The sequence below is a fragment of the Petromyzon marinus genome, chromosome 62 (assembly GCF_048934315.1).
Source record: "Petromyzon marinus isolate PM22_M1 ecotype Great Lakes invasive population chromosome 62, UKy_Petmar_22M1.pri1.0, whole genome shotgun sequence".
NCBI lineage: Eukaryota > Metazoa > Chordata > Hyperoartia > Petromyzontiformes > Petromyzontidae > Petromyzon > Petromyzon marinus.
Genome location: NC_133728.1, coordinates 1,927,410 through 1,945,011, shown reverse-complemented (window position 1 = coordinate 1,945,011; position 17,602 = coordinate 1,927,410). Strand labels below are relative to the sequence as shown.

The 17,602-nt window shown below is 47.2% G+C and overlaps 2 protein-coding genes across 2 annotated transcripts in view; both read left to right on the top strand.

Annotated features, from left to right (window-relative positions):
- Nucleotides 1-508, top strand: part of LOC142906244 (nectin 1a-like) — a 71,622-nt gene extending 71,114 nt beyond the window's left edge. Inside the window, exon 12 of the mRNA XM_076053633.1 lies at nucleotides 155-508. Within this exon, the coding sequence (XP_075909748.1) occupies nucleotides 155-163 (9 nt within the window). The 3' untranslated portion in view covers nucleotides 164-508. The remainder of the gene's footprint in view (nucleotides 1-154) is intronic.
- On the top strand, nucleotides 397-16,616 carry LOC142906269 (nectin 1a-like). The gene is made up of 6 exons (XM_076053748.1): nucleotides 397-514; nucleotides 1,670-1,969; nucleotides 2,639-2,941; nucleotides 3,918-4,035; nucleotides 4,995-5,149; nucleotides 16,474-16,616. The coding sequence occupies exons 1-6, from the start codon at nucleotides 397-399 to the stop codon at nucleotides 16,614-16,616; spliced, it is 1,137 nt and encodes a 378-aa protein (XP_075909863.1).
- Nucleotides 16,617-17,602: the final 986 nt, after the last annotated feature.

The following is a 17,602-nucleotide window of genomic DNA, read 5'->3' as shown; positions in this document are numbered from 1 at the left end:
AATAAAGATGAATACTGGTACGTTTTGGGGGTCTGAAGACAACAGTCTGATGGATCGGTCGCTCGTGAGGTCTTTAAACAATAGAATTTCAGACTGCTGTGTACTTCACAACCCTATAATAATCGACTCCACTTTCTCCATTATATCCCTGCAGGTCTGGTGACTGTGGGAACCTCCCAAGTAGACGTGGAGCAGTTCGTGAATGGGAGCAGGGGGAAAGAGGTCACTCTGAGATGCATCTACACGGGGACACACATACCTGGGAGTATATCCTGGAAGAAAGGAAACAGAGACTCCTCAGTGAATGTCGCCCTTGCCCTTCAAAGTGATTACATAATTTACGATACCAGCGACTTATATGGGCGACTGAACTTTACAAACCTCAACTCTCAATTGATGGACGGATCCATCCGCATTGAGGACCTGCGTCTGGGGGACAAGGGAGACTTCACCTGCGCCTTTGCCACTATTGATAACCCTCCACCTGAAGCAACAATCAGCCTCACTGTGACTGGTGAGGCGTTTTTTTTTTAATCATACACACTACGTAGCATTTCCACATTTTTTTACATAATGACTCCTTTTACTGCAAGCGTATTTGACTTGCATCCCACTGGGATTTTTTGCACACAGCGTTGGTGTACGGTGCTTTTTTTCAGGAATATTTTGCTGTTTTTTTTCCATGGATTTTCTGTTTGCACAGTCACATAGTCACTTTAAGATGTTTTTTTGTTCGTGTTTTTGTTTTTTTGCTTGTTGTGGTTGCATCCGATTCAAGAGCCGACTGGCTCACAGGGCTATACCAAAATAAAGAAACTGAAAACTGAAACTGTATCTCCCAGGAGGAAAAGCTCCGTGAAAAGTGCCCTTGTTCTTACGACGCTGTTCTGAACAAAACCTTAATAAAGTCCAAGTCTGTCCTTGCTCATACGAGCATAATGATGGTAAGAGTGGTAGAACCCTAGGCATGTGGGCTATCACCACCCCCAGCCCCTCACTCAAAACTCTGGCAGCTGGTACAAGAAAGTCCTCGCTTAACGCATGGTGGCGTTCACACTATAATGCGTTTTCATGCTGTGGTTCGACTGCCTGACCCACAACCAGAAGGTTGCTTGTTCAAATCCAGATTGGAAGTCGAATCGGCCTACTAGAGATAGGCTATCGCCATAGGAATGGAAAATGACCACTACTGGCTAAGGATGCCATTCAAGTTGAGCAAAGCCCCACGTTCATTGGAGCTGGGAGACCGTTTCACCCTTCATAGATTCACAACCCTCCCACTCTTCATAGAAGCCACTGAGTCCACCAACTTCCCATAGAAGTCCTCCACTGTTGGCCATCATCATCATTATATGCGGCTGATGAATCATTCCTGTCATTCCTCTCCATTCCAGTGGCTCCTACTCCACTCCAACAGTCAACATTTTTCTCGGTAATCCTCTGATTCCTGCTCACTTCCATGAGTGTTAACATTGCTTTGCTGAATTTCCGTTTGGTGGCACGGCGAATATAACCTTCATCCCTTCTTGTTCGAGAACAGTCCAGGGAAGCAGATAACAGAGCGACCTCTGAGCTTCCTTTAAGTGACCTCTGCACCACAAAGTAGAGGGTAGCACTTAACTATGTAACCGTCTCTGTCTCTCTGCGTCTCCATGTCTCTGTGCCCAAGTTACCCCGAAGGTCTCCTGGGAGTTGAACCCATCCCAGTTGATAAACGGCATGGGGCTGGTGACTGTGGCCACGTGCATTGCTCAGGAAGGATATCCCGCAGCCTCCATCACCTGGAGTGGCCTCGATCAGGGCAGCTCCAATGAGACCACAGAAACGGAGCACGACGGCACGGTGACAGTGAGGAGCCGCTACCAGATGGATCCCACGTACGAGAGCCACGGGCGGACGCTCACCTGCAGGGTGGAGCACCCGGCCCTCGAGTCTCCAGTGGAGTTCCCTACCACCCTCAACATCTACTGTGAGTAGTGGACATGTTAAAAAAAGTCAGAAAGTCCGCTTGTCGCGATGTTTGAATGAGCTTGGATTGGTGGTCGTCTCCATTGGCAGCCATGAGTCCATTTTAAACATTCCACGTTAATATAGATTGAAAAATAATTTCTTTAGAATTGCTTTTGTATTTAGTTTGTTGTCCTTCCCTCGCACCTCCAATCATCACGGTTTGCTACATATGGTGCGAAAGACGTTCAACTTACACGAGTATATCATGCAAGAGTAACAATGCCCATTATTTACCCAGAAAAGTCTCTTTCATTCTTAGGCGTCTGTTTAGGGAGGGTCCTGTGCAGGCATGCTTGGCCATTTCCCGTAGTGAGTGTTTGTATTTGTGTGGGAGGAAGCCAGAGTACCTGGAGAATACCCACACATACAAGGGGATAATGCTCAAAGTTCCACACAGATAGATTCAGTAATCAATTTGTCCATCGGTCTTTCTGTACTATTGGGGCGTGGCATCTCTGGCTAAGGTGATCCATAATATAGTTTTTAAGAATCAGTTGGGTATCTCCCACAGTTATTGTGTCCCTTCTTAGAGATCAGGCTACTTTAAGTGACCTCTGCTCCACACATTAGAGGGCAGCGCTTAACTGTTATTTTACTGTCTCTGTGTCTCTGTGTCTCTGTGCCCCAGTTCCCCCGAACGTCTCCCTGGAGTTGAACCCATCCCAGTTGGTCGAGGGCATGGGGCTGGTGATCGTGGCCACGTGCGTTGCTCGGGAAGGATATCCCGCAGCCACCATCACCTGGAGTGGCCTCGATCAAGGCAGCTCCAATGAGACCACAGAGACGGAGCTGGACGGCAAGGTGACGGTGAGGAGCGAGTACCGGATGGATCCCACGCACGAGAGCCAGGGGCGGACCCTCACCTGCGGGGTGGAGCACCCGGCCCTGGAGCCACCTCTAGTAGAGCTCTCAACCACCCTCGACATCCATTGTGAGTGGTGGGCATTATAAATGAATGTCAGAAAGTCTGGTTGTCGCGTTTTGTTACTGGAAGGAACCTCCTGGTTCAACCAGCCCACAGGGAATTATTGTGTCCGTCTGTCCGTCGTGCATGCAAAAATGGGAGGGGTGGGGCTGGGTGGAGAGGGGAGGGTGGGGAGGGGCTGGGTGGGGAGGGTGTGGAGGGGCTGGGTGGGGAGGGTGGGGCTGGGTGGGGGGTGGGAGGGGTGGGGCTGGCTGGGGGAGGAGCTGGTCACCCCGTGGTGCCCTTATAAAACGCAACGTTTAACCTACTCACTCCGGCTTGTGCCCGCCCTCACAGTCGGGCATATTTGCGAAATACACCACGCCGCCGTTGACCCTGTCCATTGACCAAGCAACCCAACGTTCCTACCAGCTCCCTCCTCAGGAATGTGTTTGAATGAGCTTAGATTGGTGGTCATCTCCACTGGCATCCCTGAGTCAATTCTAAACATTCCACCTTCTTATTATAGATTGAAAACTAATTTATTTCGAATAGATGTTTGTGTTTAGTCTGTTGTCTTTTCCTCCGCATCTCAGATTAGCACGGTTGGCTATGTACGGTGAGAAAGAAGTTCAACAGACAGTACATACGTACATCATGCAAGAGTAACAATGACCGTGATAATGTTGGAGAGTGACACTGTGATGAGTGCGCTGCACCATGCCTGCCCCCTGCCCTCAGATCTTTGGGACGTGAGGTGTTTGTTGACGAAAAAAACGCGGATACATTGGAGTAATGATGTAACGCCCTGTAGCAGTGGATAACCCCCTGGCTACGTTTTTGTGAAATCTACAGTTGCCTCTGATAAGAGTTCATCAAAATTAGTTTATTTTTCGTCCTGAATATCCCTCAATTGATTTTTCGCCACTTTTATAACCGAAGTTTGCTCGTGAATGCGACCAGGGCAACGTGTATGAACTCGTGCATGTGCCTCCATTCGCAGACAAACCAAGTGTGAGTATCGCTGGCTATGATGGCGATTGGTACGTGGATAAGGAAGCAGCCTCGTTGACTTGTGAAGCAGACGCGAACCCTAACATCATGCACTACCTGTGGGACAGGTAAGCGACCACAAGAAACTGTCAATACAGCTACCTCTTGTTTTATGGCGTGTAACTCAAAATCGGTTGGAGTTAAGGATAGAGCAGACTATCGAATCCCATTCTCACATCCACATATTTCACCGGTTACCATACATTATATTGGCAATACTACCATACATGTATTACAGATAGTGACATCCTATTTAAATTAAAAAAGAATAAAGTTAAACAAAAATATTTGTACACGTAGTGAGATGTTTGAATGTGGCGGTGTAACTGGGGCTTGTGGAGGGGAGGAGTGGAGAGAATTGGTGGGATTACTGGAGAGAGAGTGGGGTAATGGAGATGATGGTGCGTTCGAATGTGTGCATCAGGAAAAGTTCACGTCGACAAGATCTTCAAAATAGCACGCGAGAATGAGATGCTGTTGCCGCTTCCCATGCTTGTGGTTGTCATACTGCTGCACCTCAGGCAGCATTGCTACTGAACTTTGCTGCCTGACTAACGATGAGCTCGCAAGCATGTCCCGTACACCATGGCCAACGTGGTAGAGCACGTCATTTCAATGATAGTGCGCGAAAAACTAAAATAAGTGTAAATTAATCAAACGCGCTATTTCACAATCGCGTTACATAAACGCGCATAAAATGCGAGGCGACTGTAGTTGCCATTGTTACAGCCCTTTCTCAAACAGTGACTAGATGTAGTTCTTCCACTCCGTATTCCATGGCTGTTATGCAACATGTTTTGCCATACTGCTAGATTGAAAACTAATTTCTTTAGAACTGCCTGTGTTTAGTTTGTTCTCCTTTCCTGCACCTCAGATTACCACGGTTGGCTACATATACGGTCCAAAAGAAGTTCAACATACATACTGTACATCTAATTACATTTCTCTTCGCAGTTTTTGCAGCAGTGTAATCACACGATGCTCACCGTGTGTTGTGCTCCCTGTGTTGTGGTGTGATTGCTCGTAGGCAAGAGGGCTCCCTGCCCAACGGGACGGTTGTGAGCGGAAACTCCCTGTCCTTTGAGCGGCCGCTAGTGGAGTCAGACTCTGGGTCCTTCTCCTGCTGGGCCAATAACTCTGTGGGCTGGGGCGAGGCGGTGGTTATCATTACCATCCGGTCAGGTATAACCACCGCTGCTACAACCACCACTACTACAACCACCGCTACTACAACCACCGCTACTACAACCACCGCTACTACAACAACTACATCCACTACACCCATGGCAGCCACAACACCAGGTATCAGCGCAGATACATCAGCAGCTGCTTTTCTTTTTTGACTTCCCACTGGGCCCCCACTGTTACAAAAGATGCGTTGATAACCAAAGAAACGAATTGCTGCCCAAAAACTGATGTCACCGTTTTTAAAACAGTAGCCACATTTTAAAGACAGACGGGCAGAAAAAGCTCGCAACTCTGAAATGCAATAAGAGGTAGGTTTTTTTATTTGTTGTGAAGTCTTTAAATCATGAGAACCAATAACAAGCATTATGGCAGGCCAGAAAAGCAAATAGATTTAACAAAACAAACACACACGGAGCACTGTGTTGCATGTACAAAGGCTCTCAAAAAACGTATTCGAGACAAAATGGCCACACGTTCAGTTCTTTTGAACCTGTGGTTTCGCATCATGCATTGAGAGCTTTTATACATACAATGCACATTTTTGGGCTTTAAAAACTCAGAGAATTTCTTAAATATAATTCAAGATATTACACTTAACCTTAATGAAAATCTTGTACGTTTTGATGTGACTTCTTTGTTCACCAGAGTTCCGGGCAACAAGTAAATTAAATTACTCGATACTCCGGAAACGAACACTGGTTTTGCCAAAAATATCCCACGACTAGCTGAACACCATCTTACGAACACCTATTTCTTGTGGAAAGATGATTTCTATAAACAAAAGGAAGGAGCAGCAATGGGCTCTCCTTTGTCTCCTGTGATTGCAAATTTATACGTGGAGTTTTTTTAAGCAAAAGCAATAGCTTCAAGCACACTAAAACTCTTTGCTTGGTTTAGATATGTGGATGACACACTGGTGGTCTGACGACACGGCAAATATACATTTAACGAATTTCTAAATCATCTCAACTTGCAAACCCGCCCATCTAATTCACCATGGAAGTGTAAGTTGACAGAACTCTCCGATTTCTGGATATTCTGCTCGGGCACGGTCAAAATTGCAAAATAATACACAGCTTTTACCGAAAGAAAATGCACAATGATGCCTATCTGAATGCAGAATCACGCCATCACTCTGCAGAGAAATCCATCCTTATCAAGATGCTCATACATCGAGATAAGAAACTGTCAGATGGTGAGATGTCTGAGAAGTGAAATTAAACATGTTAAACAAGAAATGCTGCAATTTAAATGCATGCTTATACAGATCACCATACATAAATGGGGATTACATGTGTAGTGACTGACTCAGAGACACTAAGAGTAGGAGGCACTCTGTTTATTAACAGCCTTAACAGTTCACACTTAGTAACTACAGCTCCCAGTCAGGACAGCTGGCAGACTGCCTGACTGACGATGCCGAGAAGGTGAAGACAGAGACGGCAACGAAGTCTCCAGCAGCAAGACGGGATCACACTCCAAATAACAGCCCCGAGCTCCTGCTCGGGGCCCCCTTTTATCCTCCCAGCGTTGCCTCAATCTGCCCCGGCCACGCCCCTTTTCTAGAACCTACTAGCGTGTTCCCGGGCTTCCCTCATGTGCCCCTTCTGTAACCTTTCCCCTACATTCCTCTCTCTGGTCTATCACGTGACCTGCTGTCAGTCAGGGCTGCTGTAACTGCAGATCCCCTTCCCTTCCAGCAACAAGCACTATGCTGCCAATGACCAATTCTATGTCACTATACTTGTGTAGTGGAGTAGGAAGGTGTGTAGCACAAACAACATGATTACATGATCACACAGACAGTACGGGTTATCTTGGGTCAGTCTGTAGTGAAGGCGAATACAGTGCAGGTTATGTTGAGGCAATTAAGCTGGGGTAGCCGTGGATGGCTGCGATTGGTTGGTGCTGTTGCCGGGGCTGGAGAAGCGTCTGGAAGTCTGGCGAGAAACAGGTGCGACGGTCACGTGGAGCGCCGTTGGGACGCGGGTTAATTTATTGTGGGTGAAGAGTTGGAGGTTGGAGTTGCTGAGTGCAAAGTCGCTGCGTGCGAAGTCGCTGTGTGCGAAGACGCTGTGTGTGAAGTCGCTGTGTGCAAAGACGTTATGTGCGAAGACGCTGTGTGCGAAGACGCTGTGTGTGAAGTCGCTGTGTGCGAAGACGCTGTGTGCGAAGTCGCTGTGTGCGAAGACGCTGTGTGCGGAGTTGCTGAGACGGAGTTAGAGACAAAGCAGTTAACAGTGGAGTGAGCATAGTGATGGTGATAGCGGTGAACAGAGACGAAGCAGTTAGCAGTGGAGTGAGCATAGTGACGGTGATAGCGGTGAACAGAGACGAAGCAATTAGTAGTGGAGTGAGCATAGTGACGGTGATAGCGGTAAACAGAGACAAAGCAGTTAGCAGTGGAGTGAGCATAGCGACGGTGATAGCGGAGAGCGGAGATAAAGAAGTTATTTCTAGATTTGAAGCTTTCGTGACTGCAAGGATCCATACTGTTTGGTTCTATTCGGTAAAGTCACGTAGGTAAAAAATAAAACAAAAATCACGACGTTTCAGCTACAACACAAGTGGCCTTCATCACGTGAAGGGACCGTACTGTCCAGAGAACAGCGTTGGAGTGAAGACAGCCAAGCCCAGGTCGCATCCTTTAAGCTGTGTGAGAGGAAACAAACGCCTTGACAAAGGAATTAGCATAAAATGCTGTAGAGGACCGGCACGGGTGGGGGGGGGGGGGGGGAGAGTTTACAAATGTTGGTGTGAAGGGAAATAAGCTGGGAAACAAAAAACGCCTTGACAAAGGAATTGGCATAAAATGCTGTAGAGGACCGGCACGGGTGGGGGGGGGGAGTTTAAAAATGTTGGTGTGAAGGGAAATAAGCTGGGAAACAAAAAACGCCTTGACAAAGGAATTGGCATAAAATGCTGTAGAGGACTGGCATGGGGGGGGGGGGGGAGTTTGCAAATGTTGGTGTGAAGGGAAATAAGCTGCTGTGAAAGTTTGGGATACACTACCTGAATAAATATACTGTACCATTGAAAATTAGTTTAATGTTTGGTATGATTTAGAACATCTTTCCAATGATTGCTTAATTTGAAACCATCTTCTCGGTTGAAATTGTCTGTGTTTGTAAATCTGAATTGCTTCGTGGATAAATCTCTGATAAAAACCCGTGGGTTTGCAGAGGACCTTGGTATCGGATAAAATTATATCGTGATCACCCACAGCATTGTAACAGTGATCAGCTACGGCAGAAAAATTCGTCTGCCGTGTTTCAAATCTGATTTGTGCTCGCGAATTTAGTCAGAGACATGTCGTTTTGTCTCCCCGATATAGCAGTCACCACAGGTGCAGATCAATTTGTAAACCCCGGGGTACTGTAAGTCATGAATGACATCCTTCACAGAAGGGATCAGGTCACGGATTTTGTGTACTGTATTGAACCGGACCAGAATGTTGTGTTTGTTTAGAATTTTGGAGATATTTTTAACGCCTGCTATATATGGAAGTGTGATGGTTTTGATCGGAGTATCAGGTGGTTGTTTCTGTATGGAGGGAGAAACAGCTTGGCGGATGGTATGGTCAGAGTATCCATTCCTTTTGAGGGCCAGATGTACATATTTTAATTCACTGGTCAGGTGGTGTTGGTCCGAAATGCAATGAGCCCTGTGGTATAATGTTTTGATGAGATAATTATTTTGCGTCAGGTGGTGGTGGTAATCAGGTTTCAAGTATGAATCTGTGTGGGTGGGTTTCCTGTAGAGATAATGTCCCAATGAGCCATCAGGTCCCCTCTCGAACAGAACATCCAAGAATGGCAGCTTCCCATCTTTCTCCACTTCCATGGTGAATTTGATAGTGGGGTGTCTGGAATTAATGTGGTCTAGGAAAAGGTCCAAATCCGGGTGGCCATGTGGCCAAATGACGAAAGTGTCATCTACATATCTCTTCCACAGGGAAGGTCTGAGGGTGGAAGTCTGGATGGCGTCTGATTAAAATTTCTCCATGAAAATATTGGCTATCACTGGTGACAAGGGGGATCCCATGGGGGTATCCTCATTCTGTTTGTAGAAGGAGCCATTCCAAGTAAAGTAGGTATTGTTGAGGCAGTGCCTAACCAGTGCAGGTGTATCGGGGTCTAGTCCATGTTGGACCAGATTTTCAATTATTTCAATGGTATCAGGTACTGGGACCTTGGTGAACAAAGATACCACATCGAATCTGACAAGGATATCGTCAGGGGACAGTACAACGTCTTTGACCATAGAGACCAATTGGGCTGAGTTAAGTAGAGCTGAGGGCGTCTTGTCAGTGAAAGGTAGCAAGGTATCTGACAGAAAACGGGCCAGTCTATAGGTAGGGGAGTTGATCGTGGATATGATGGGTTGTAGTGGGTGCCTTCTTTATGAATCTTGGGAAGACCATAGAATCTAGGGGGTCTTGCATTAGAAGGTTTTAGGGAGGGACGTTTAGTTGGGTCGATTAGGGAGGTCAAACTTGTGATGATCTTGTTGGTTTTTATCACTAGGCTATTAGTATGGTCATTTTTTATTTTTGAGTAACTTCCATCGTTGAGCAGATTCTGGATTTTTTAGTTGTATGAATCTTTATCCATAATTACAGTAGCGATGCCCTTATCGGCTGAGAGGATGACTATGTCACTTCTGTTTTTTTAAATTCGCGAGTTCAGAGCGTTCATTTTTGTTGATGTTGCTAATGGGTTTCTTAGCATTCTAAAGAATAGTGGCTATTTCAGCTCTCGCAACATCTGCTTGGATGTGTCCTACGCCTTTGAGGGCTACATCGACCTGAAAGATGATATCATCTACTGGTATGTGTTTTGGGGTGACAGCAAAATGTATCCCCCTAGCCAGTACTGTTTTCAGATTGTCCGAAATTGGGGTGCTACTCTGATTAATGACGATTTTGTTGACGTCTAGTTTTGTTATATGTGGAACTGTGTTCTTCTTTGATAGGTGGTTGAATTTAGAAATCAGTTTAAAGGACGCGACCTGGGCTTGGCTGTCTTCACTCCAACGCTGTCCTCTGGACAGTACGGTCCCTTCACCTGATGAAGGCCACTTGATGTTGTGGCCGAAACGTCGTGATTTTTGTTGTTTTATTTTTTACCTAGGTGACTTTACCGAATAGAACTAAAGAGTATGAAGAAGTTAGCGGCGGAGTAAGTGAAGCAATCGTGTGGAGTGGAGAGACCAAGGTTGCGAGCGAGTCGAGTGAAGCACGGCGAGCGAGCCGTGGCGACATGCTGAGAGTTGTAAATAAAGCGGTGTTCGAAGAAAGACAGAAGTTGTCCGAGTGAAATTGAACACTACATTTGGTGTCAGAATGTCTACGAACCACGCCGACATGTGGAAGACGTCGGCCAAGAGAAGGGATGTGCTGACGGACTCGTCCGACGACAACGAGGTGAACGTGATTGCTGCATCGGGGCAAGTGGGTGCCGCTCCCCCGGCGGGCGGAACGAGCGTTGCCGACGGGGCTAAGCCAGCCCGCTGCCGTTCTCGTGCCGCCGGAAAACGTCGACGACGGAGCCGCACCTCCCACGGCGCTGCAGGCGGGGCAGCAGGACGCACAGCATGCCGCTGCTTCGCCGACATCGCGAGGGAGAGCACCGAAGCTGGAGGAGAGAGAATGCCGCCGCCGCTAATGTGGGTGCTGGGGCGGGAAAATTGTGCGCATCGTGCGCGTGCGATCGCCATTGTGGCGGCCGGTCGGGACGCGGTTCCCGCCGAAACGCCGTTCCCGCCATTCTCAACGCCTGTGGAGGAAGATGTTCAGCCGTCTTGGTGGCATCCTGTCGCAAGAGGATGCCGTGGTTCAAGTTCCTCACAGCCTCTCAGGCGAGTCGTGACACAACGCACCCGGCCCTAAACACACACCTCACCCATCTTGCGTGTGCCGGGTTATTGTTTTTGCATATGGGATTTTGTTGACCGTTGGGCTGCTGAACGAGGTTCTGGCTGTGTGAATGTAGGATGAACGCAATGTCTGTGCTCGTGTGTGTGGTTACGGCATCGGGAGTGTTATCTGATGGGGATGTTAATGATTAATTCGTGTGTCGAGCGCGATTGTTATTGTGTATACTGTATGGAGCTTTGCTTGCGATTGGTTATGTGACTGTGAGAAACTTTGATTGTTATTGTTGCCAAGGTATAGATTGTATCGGACTGTATATGCTGCGTGTACTGTATTACCTCATTCGGCGATTCGTGGGATTGTGTATAGTTGTTTTGCTCTCAACTCGGTTGGTACAGCTGTGTGCTACAATGCGAGTATCTGACATAATGAGTACTGATGCGGGATGTGAAGTGTATTGTGGTGACCGTTGGGTATTTGAGATCGTCACAAATTGTGCGTGCCTGTTCGACATTGGCGATGGTGACATGCTGCCATTGATTTGGTATTGTGCTAGCTGTCAAATCTCGTGGGGCGCAGATCCTGACCAGGATGGCCCAGTACGTGTTGAGTGTCTAACACGGGTGTGTGGTTCCATCATGCTATGAATGATGGTTTGATCAGATGGCCCGGAGGTTGAGGCCCTCCGTGGTGCGTCTGAAGCTATACGATGGAGCTATAGGCTCGCCCTGGTGGCCCAGAGTTCGAGACACTCCGAGGTGCGTTGAAACAGTGGGCTGGAGATGTATCCCTCAGTTGTCAGGGTGCATGTTGTGCAGTGAGGTAACGATGTGTCTTCTAAACTCGGTTGGGGCAGCTGATTGCGGCAACGCGAGTCTTGGAGAAACACTGGTTTAAAATTCCCCCGCTATGGCCGATTCGTGCGATGAATGGCGGCGATGCGCAGAGGCATCGGAGGGTGCGAAATTCGCTGTCTGTCATAATTCCCAGAGCAGTATACTGGGATGGGAGTGTGGGGAGAACCGCGGAGATATGCGGGTGCGCGGGGATTGCGGCATTGCCGTCCAAGCATGCGGCTGACATTTTGTGTATGCATGGGTATTTGTGTGATTTTGGGCTGATTGTAGAATGTGTATTTGGTTCCTTCCGCCGGGCGGAATTGATCATCTCCACTTCCCTGGCCAGGTGACTGTTGTGTCCGACGAGCCGAGGCGAGTGTTCGTCGAGTGATGCCTCAGGAGGGTTGATTTCTCTCATCACAGGATTCCTGCACCTGCCGCCCTTGGAGTCGCCGGTTGTGCTGGCTGGATGTGGACTTGAAGGGGGGAGTGGAGCACGTGCTCGCCTCCCCTGGGGGCTCGGCCACGCGAACTCATTAAAGACTGGCCGCTGGAACTTGCTCCCGATGAAGAACTTTCTATTGACTTTTACGCCTCGTACGGCTATTGTACATATGTTTCCGTGATGCATTGGTGTTGTTGTTATGTTGTTGTTCATTGTTATGTCCGAGGTACTCCACCACCCAGAGGTCGAAGTGTCGTCGTAGCCGGGACGGCTAGATTTTTTTTATCACGGGGGGGGGGGGGGGGTGATGTGGTGGAGTAGGAAGGTGCGTAGCACAAACAGCGTGATTACATGATCACACAGACAGTACGGGTTATCTTGGGTCAGTCTTTAGTGAAGGCGAATACAGTGCAGGTTATGTTGGGGCAATTAAGCTGGGGTAGCCGTGGACGGTTGCGATTGGTTGGTGCTGTTGCCGGGGTTGGAGAGGGGTCTGGAAGTCTGGCGAGAAACAGGTGCGACGGTCATGCGGAGCGCCGTTGGGACGCGGGTTAATTAATTGGGGGTGTAATGACAGCGGGTATAAGAGCGGGAGTCGGAGTCAACAGATTGGAGTTGAGTTGAAGGGAGTGGAGTTGAAGGGAGTTGAGTTGAAGGAGTTGAGTTGAAGGAGTTGAACTTGGAGATGGGTTGACGTTGGAGAGCTTAGGGGAGCTGGAGTGAAGAGTTGGAGGTTGGAGTTGCTGAGTGCAAAGTCGCTGTGTGCGAAGACGCTGTGTTAAGTCTCTGTGTGCTGAGTTGCTGAGATGGAGTTAGAGACGAAGCAGTTAGCAGTGGAGTGAGCATAGTGACGGTGATAGCGGTGAACAGAGACGAAGCAGTTAACAGTGGAGTGAGCATAGTGACGGTGATAGCGGTGAACAGAGACAAAGCAATTAGCAGTGGAGTGAGCATAGTGACGGTGATAGCAGTGAACAGAGACGAAGCAGTTAGCAGTGGAGTGAGCATAGTGACGGTGATAGCAGTGAACAGAGACGAAGCAGTTAGCAGTGGAGTGAGCATAGCGATGGTGATAGCGGAGAGCGGAGACGAAAAAGTTAGCGGCGGAGTAAGCGAAGTAATCGTGGGGAGTGGAGAGACAAAGGTGGCGAGCGAGTCGAGTGAAGCACGGCGAGCGAGCCGTGGCGACCAGGATTCTGTGGAATGTGGAGGACATGCTGAGAGTTGTAAATAAAGCGGTGTTCGAAGAAAGACAGAAGTTGTCCGAGTGAAATCGAACACTACACTTGTATGCAGACAATTACCTGTATTGCACACAAACGACAGGAGGTACAAGAATAATGCATATGCATAATGTACCTGCATAATATACATTGATTACCATATGAATAACCCAACCAGAAATGAACGCCCATTGTAAGTTATATGCAAACATTAATTTCCTCCTTCACACGTGAAGGGCTCACAGAAGGACAACTGCATATCTGCTATAGAAATAATAAAGACCCTCCGTGTCATAGCGCAGCTCAATCTCTCAGCATGAAGTCTGCTCAAATCTCAATAATGATACAGCCGCTTATCATATCGAATAACATTTAAAGTACAAACATCTACCCAAAATATCTGTAATACCTTCTAAATTTCCTAGTTCCTGATAATACTACTTAAACGAACAAATACGTACTCGTATAATAAATTCAAATTTTACATCTAATTATATGAATATGTAAATTAGATATGTCACATTTTACTAATGGTAAACATAAAAACTATTATTCTTATGCAACGAAACCTCTGCAAAACACCTATTCTGCTCACCCCGTTAGCTAAATGTTAAAATCAAGCTCTAAGTCAGCCATTTTATGCCGTCCTAATGAACAGCACAACGCAATGATGGCAAATGTTTTCAACTATTACAAAAACATCCTCGATTTTCAACACCAAAACACTATTATCATCTTCCAACTCTGCTATATCGATTGATTCGAGTTGGATTAATCAAAATAAATAAGTTATTAACACTCGTATATATATATAAAACACTGTGTAACAAAAAGTGTTCCTGGGTAGTAAGAGTTATTTTCTAATTGCTTATGCCTAAAAAGTACAGAAAATGCCTATTATTACCCACAAACTTTGCTTTTGTGACCAGGACACAAAATCAAAGTGAATAATCCACTCCATTAATAACACTTATGTTTTTTGTCCTGGGTAATGTTATTTCCTAATTGCTTATGCCTCAAAAGTACAGAAAATGGCTATTCCCCACGAACTTTGTTTTTGTGACCAGGACAGTGATATTTAGAAATTTGAATGAGAAAACGTGTGCATTTGTGTCACTCCTTCACGTAAAAGCCCTGGTCACAAAAGCAAAGTTTGTGGGGAGGGGAATAATAGCAATTTTCAATACTTTTGAGGCATAAGCAATTAGAAAATAACACTTTCTACCCAGGGACAAAAATCGTGTAATTAGGTAGCTTGCTACGAAGCCGACGCCATCTTATTCATTTCACGCGCAAAAACACCAAACAATATACTAGTTTAACACAGGCTTTCGCGACCAATTTCATCCATAAATCAGATTTTTTTGGGGAGAGATCGTGTAAATATATAAATGTGTCATTAAACCTGCCACCACCCGACACAGCCAATCATTAAACACCCCCCCTCCCCCCATTTCGTGCAAATTTGCATGTTGTTTACCTGACAAACCTTACTAATTGGCTGTGTCGGGTGATGGCGGTGTGGGGGCCAACGTCCACCTCCCCGCTCCCCGTGAGCGTGCAGAGGGAGGCGTGACGTCAACCCCCTCCATTCCCCCCTCCTCCTCTTTGGCCGTCTCTCGCCGCGCCCCCGCTGATCGGGTGATCAGCTCTGAGCTCTGAGCCAGATGACATATTTTTGATGCGAGTGTGAGAAAAGTTAGCTTAAACGAGCCCTCTCGTGTGTATGTGTAACCATAGTAAACTGATAACTGATGGTAAAACCCACAGCTCACAAACGGCTATTTCAAAGGTGGACTTTAACACTCGCATCTCCAATCTGCTGTGGGAGGCCGCTCAGCAAACACAGGTGAATGAGTGTCAACCTTAAGACGAGATAAATCGGCGCACGTCACGGATCTATTTAAAATAGGGACGCCACGATGGCTAGGATACGTTAACGACCTTGCCTGGTATACAGGAGGTCGTGGGTTTGATCCCCACCCTTGATGCCTGCTGTATATTTGGAATTTTCGTGTGTCTCTCCCCATGGTTGTTTTCTACGGGTCCTCCGGTTTTTCCCTCCACATTTAGAATCGGTGTGCGTTGATAGAATATTTGGCTACTATAATTTCCACATGATAAGCCAGTTCATTGGGCTATCATTTGTGGCAATGTCGCTTCTGAAAAATAGCTATACAGCTCAATAGGCGATCTGCCTCTGCCAAACACTCCCAATGCGAGGCTGACTCATTACACCTTGCAGAGGATTGCTCTACTGAACAAATAGTTTTGCGGTTTAATTTGCAAATGCGAGGTCGCGTTTTAAGTCAATGTTTAAAAAAAATCATGGAAGCTGGTTCGTCGGTGCGAGTATTCGTAAGTAAATAAAAAAACTTTTTAAAAATTTTACCATGAGCTATGTCGCTCTTTTTCAGAAGCGACCTGGCCACAAATGATAGCTCAATGAAGTGGCTTATCATGTGGACATTTAAAGCAGCAACTGTGGGTGTTCGTAAGCGCAGGTGTTCATAAGTCGAGGTTAGTCTATATCATTGTTTTAAGCTATTTATAAAAAAGGTGGAGCTGGCATGTTGTAATGGCGAGCCACACTTGGACTTGCAATCCAGCTCGGCAGTTGAAACCGGGGGGCAAGTTAAATCTCCGCCTCCCCGCCCACCTCTGTCAACCCAGCAGCAGTATAAATGGGTAACCGATTGGCAACATCACGTGCGGAGAGGCAAAGTGTGGGTACTCCCCACCTGTCCACCAAGACGTCTCACCGGCACCGAAGACTAGGCCAACGTACTTACCGGAAGGGGCTCTCAAGTGGCGGGGGGAGGGAGGCGCTTCCGCCAGCCGTGGCGTGGGCGAGCAAATTGCATATCTGCACCGTTACCCAATTTAACCTTCAGGCAATATTAACAATTGCCCGCAAATGTGTGTGTCTTTTGTAGGTGGTGGTGATAATGGTGGTGATGATGGCGGTGTTGAGCCCTGGGTCATAGCTGTCGCCGTCATTGTGCCACTGTTGGTTTTGGCTGCAGTGGCTGGATCCGCCTTTTTATTTTGCAAGAAGAAGGGGACTCAAGCAACGTGAGTTCCCAATGATTGATTTAGATCGAGGTGATGAGTATGGTACCGCTCATGGACAAGAGGGGTTTGTTGGGCCAGTGTTGCCCTTGAAGCAGAATGTAGCAAAACGAACCCGAAAAAGGTGCCGGATGGTCGCTAGAGCAGTGTTGCCACCTATTTATTGTATTTTACCAGGTAAGGCCCACTGTGCTATATAGCTCTTTTCAGAAGCAACCTGGCTATCACAAATGAAGTGGCTTGTCACGTGGAAATTTACAGCAGGCAAAAACTCTAAACGCGTGATGTTGATTTTAAAATGTGGAAGGAAAAATCGGAGGACATGGAAAAAAATTGCACGCAACCACGGGGAGATGGAGAGAACGCAAACTCTAAATATACAGCAGGCGTCAGGGTCGGGATTGAACCCACAACCTCCTCGTATACAGGAGGTCAAAAAGGCTTTCTAAAGTAAGAAGAAGAGTTCACAATATCAGAAAAGTCATCAATGTTGACATCTGCATCCATCGGTGCATATCCGTCAATTATGCTATGGGCGGCGATGTGTCCCAGCAGGTAGCGAATTCGCCGCTTCCTATTGCAGAGGTTCATAGTTTGAATCCAGCGGCCTCCCATATTTTTAGTATCTTGGCAGGTGCGAGTGTATTAACCATGACGGTCCCGCACACCGCTAAGCTTCATTGTGGACGAATCGGCTCGAGCTATTGTTTGTCACCGATGTCTAATGTTTATCTGCAGGAACCAGCGAAAACATGCCCCGGACGCTCCAGTAGGTTTCGCACACCAACCGGTAAGCGGCCGTCCGTGCTCGGCATAAACGACGATGAGCCGGAATGATTCCAAGCCACGATGATTCCCAGCCGGAGTGATTCCCAGCCGCAGCGATTTCCAATCGCTGAAAAACGAGCGTCGAAATGTCGCGATGCTTGCCGCCCGTTTTTACAACCCTGCTGGAAAATTCGAGACTATAAATTTAAATAAATAATCTAACGG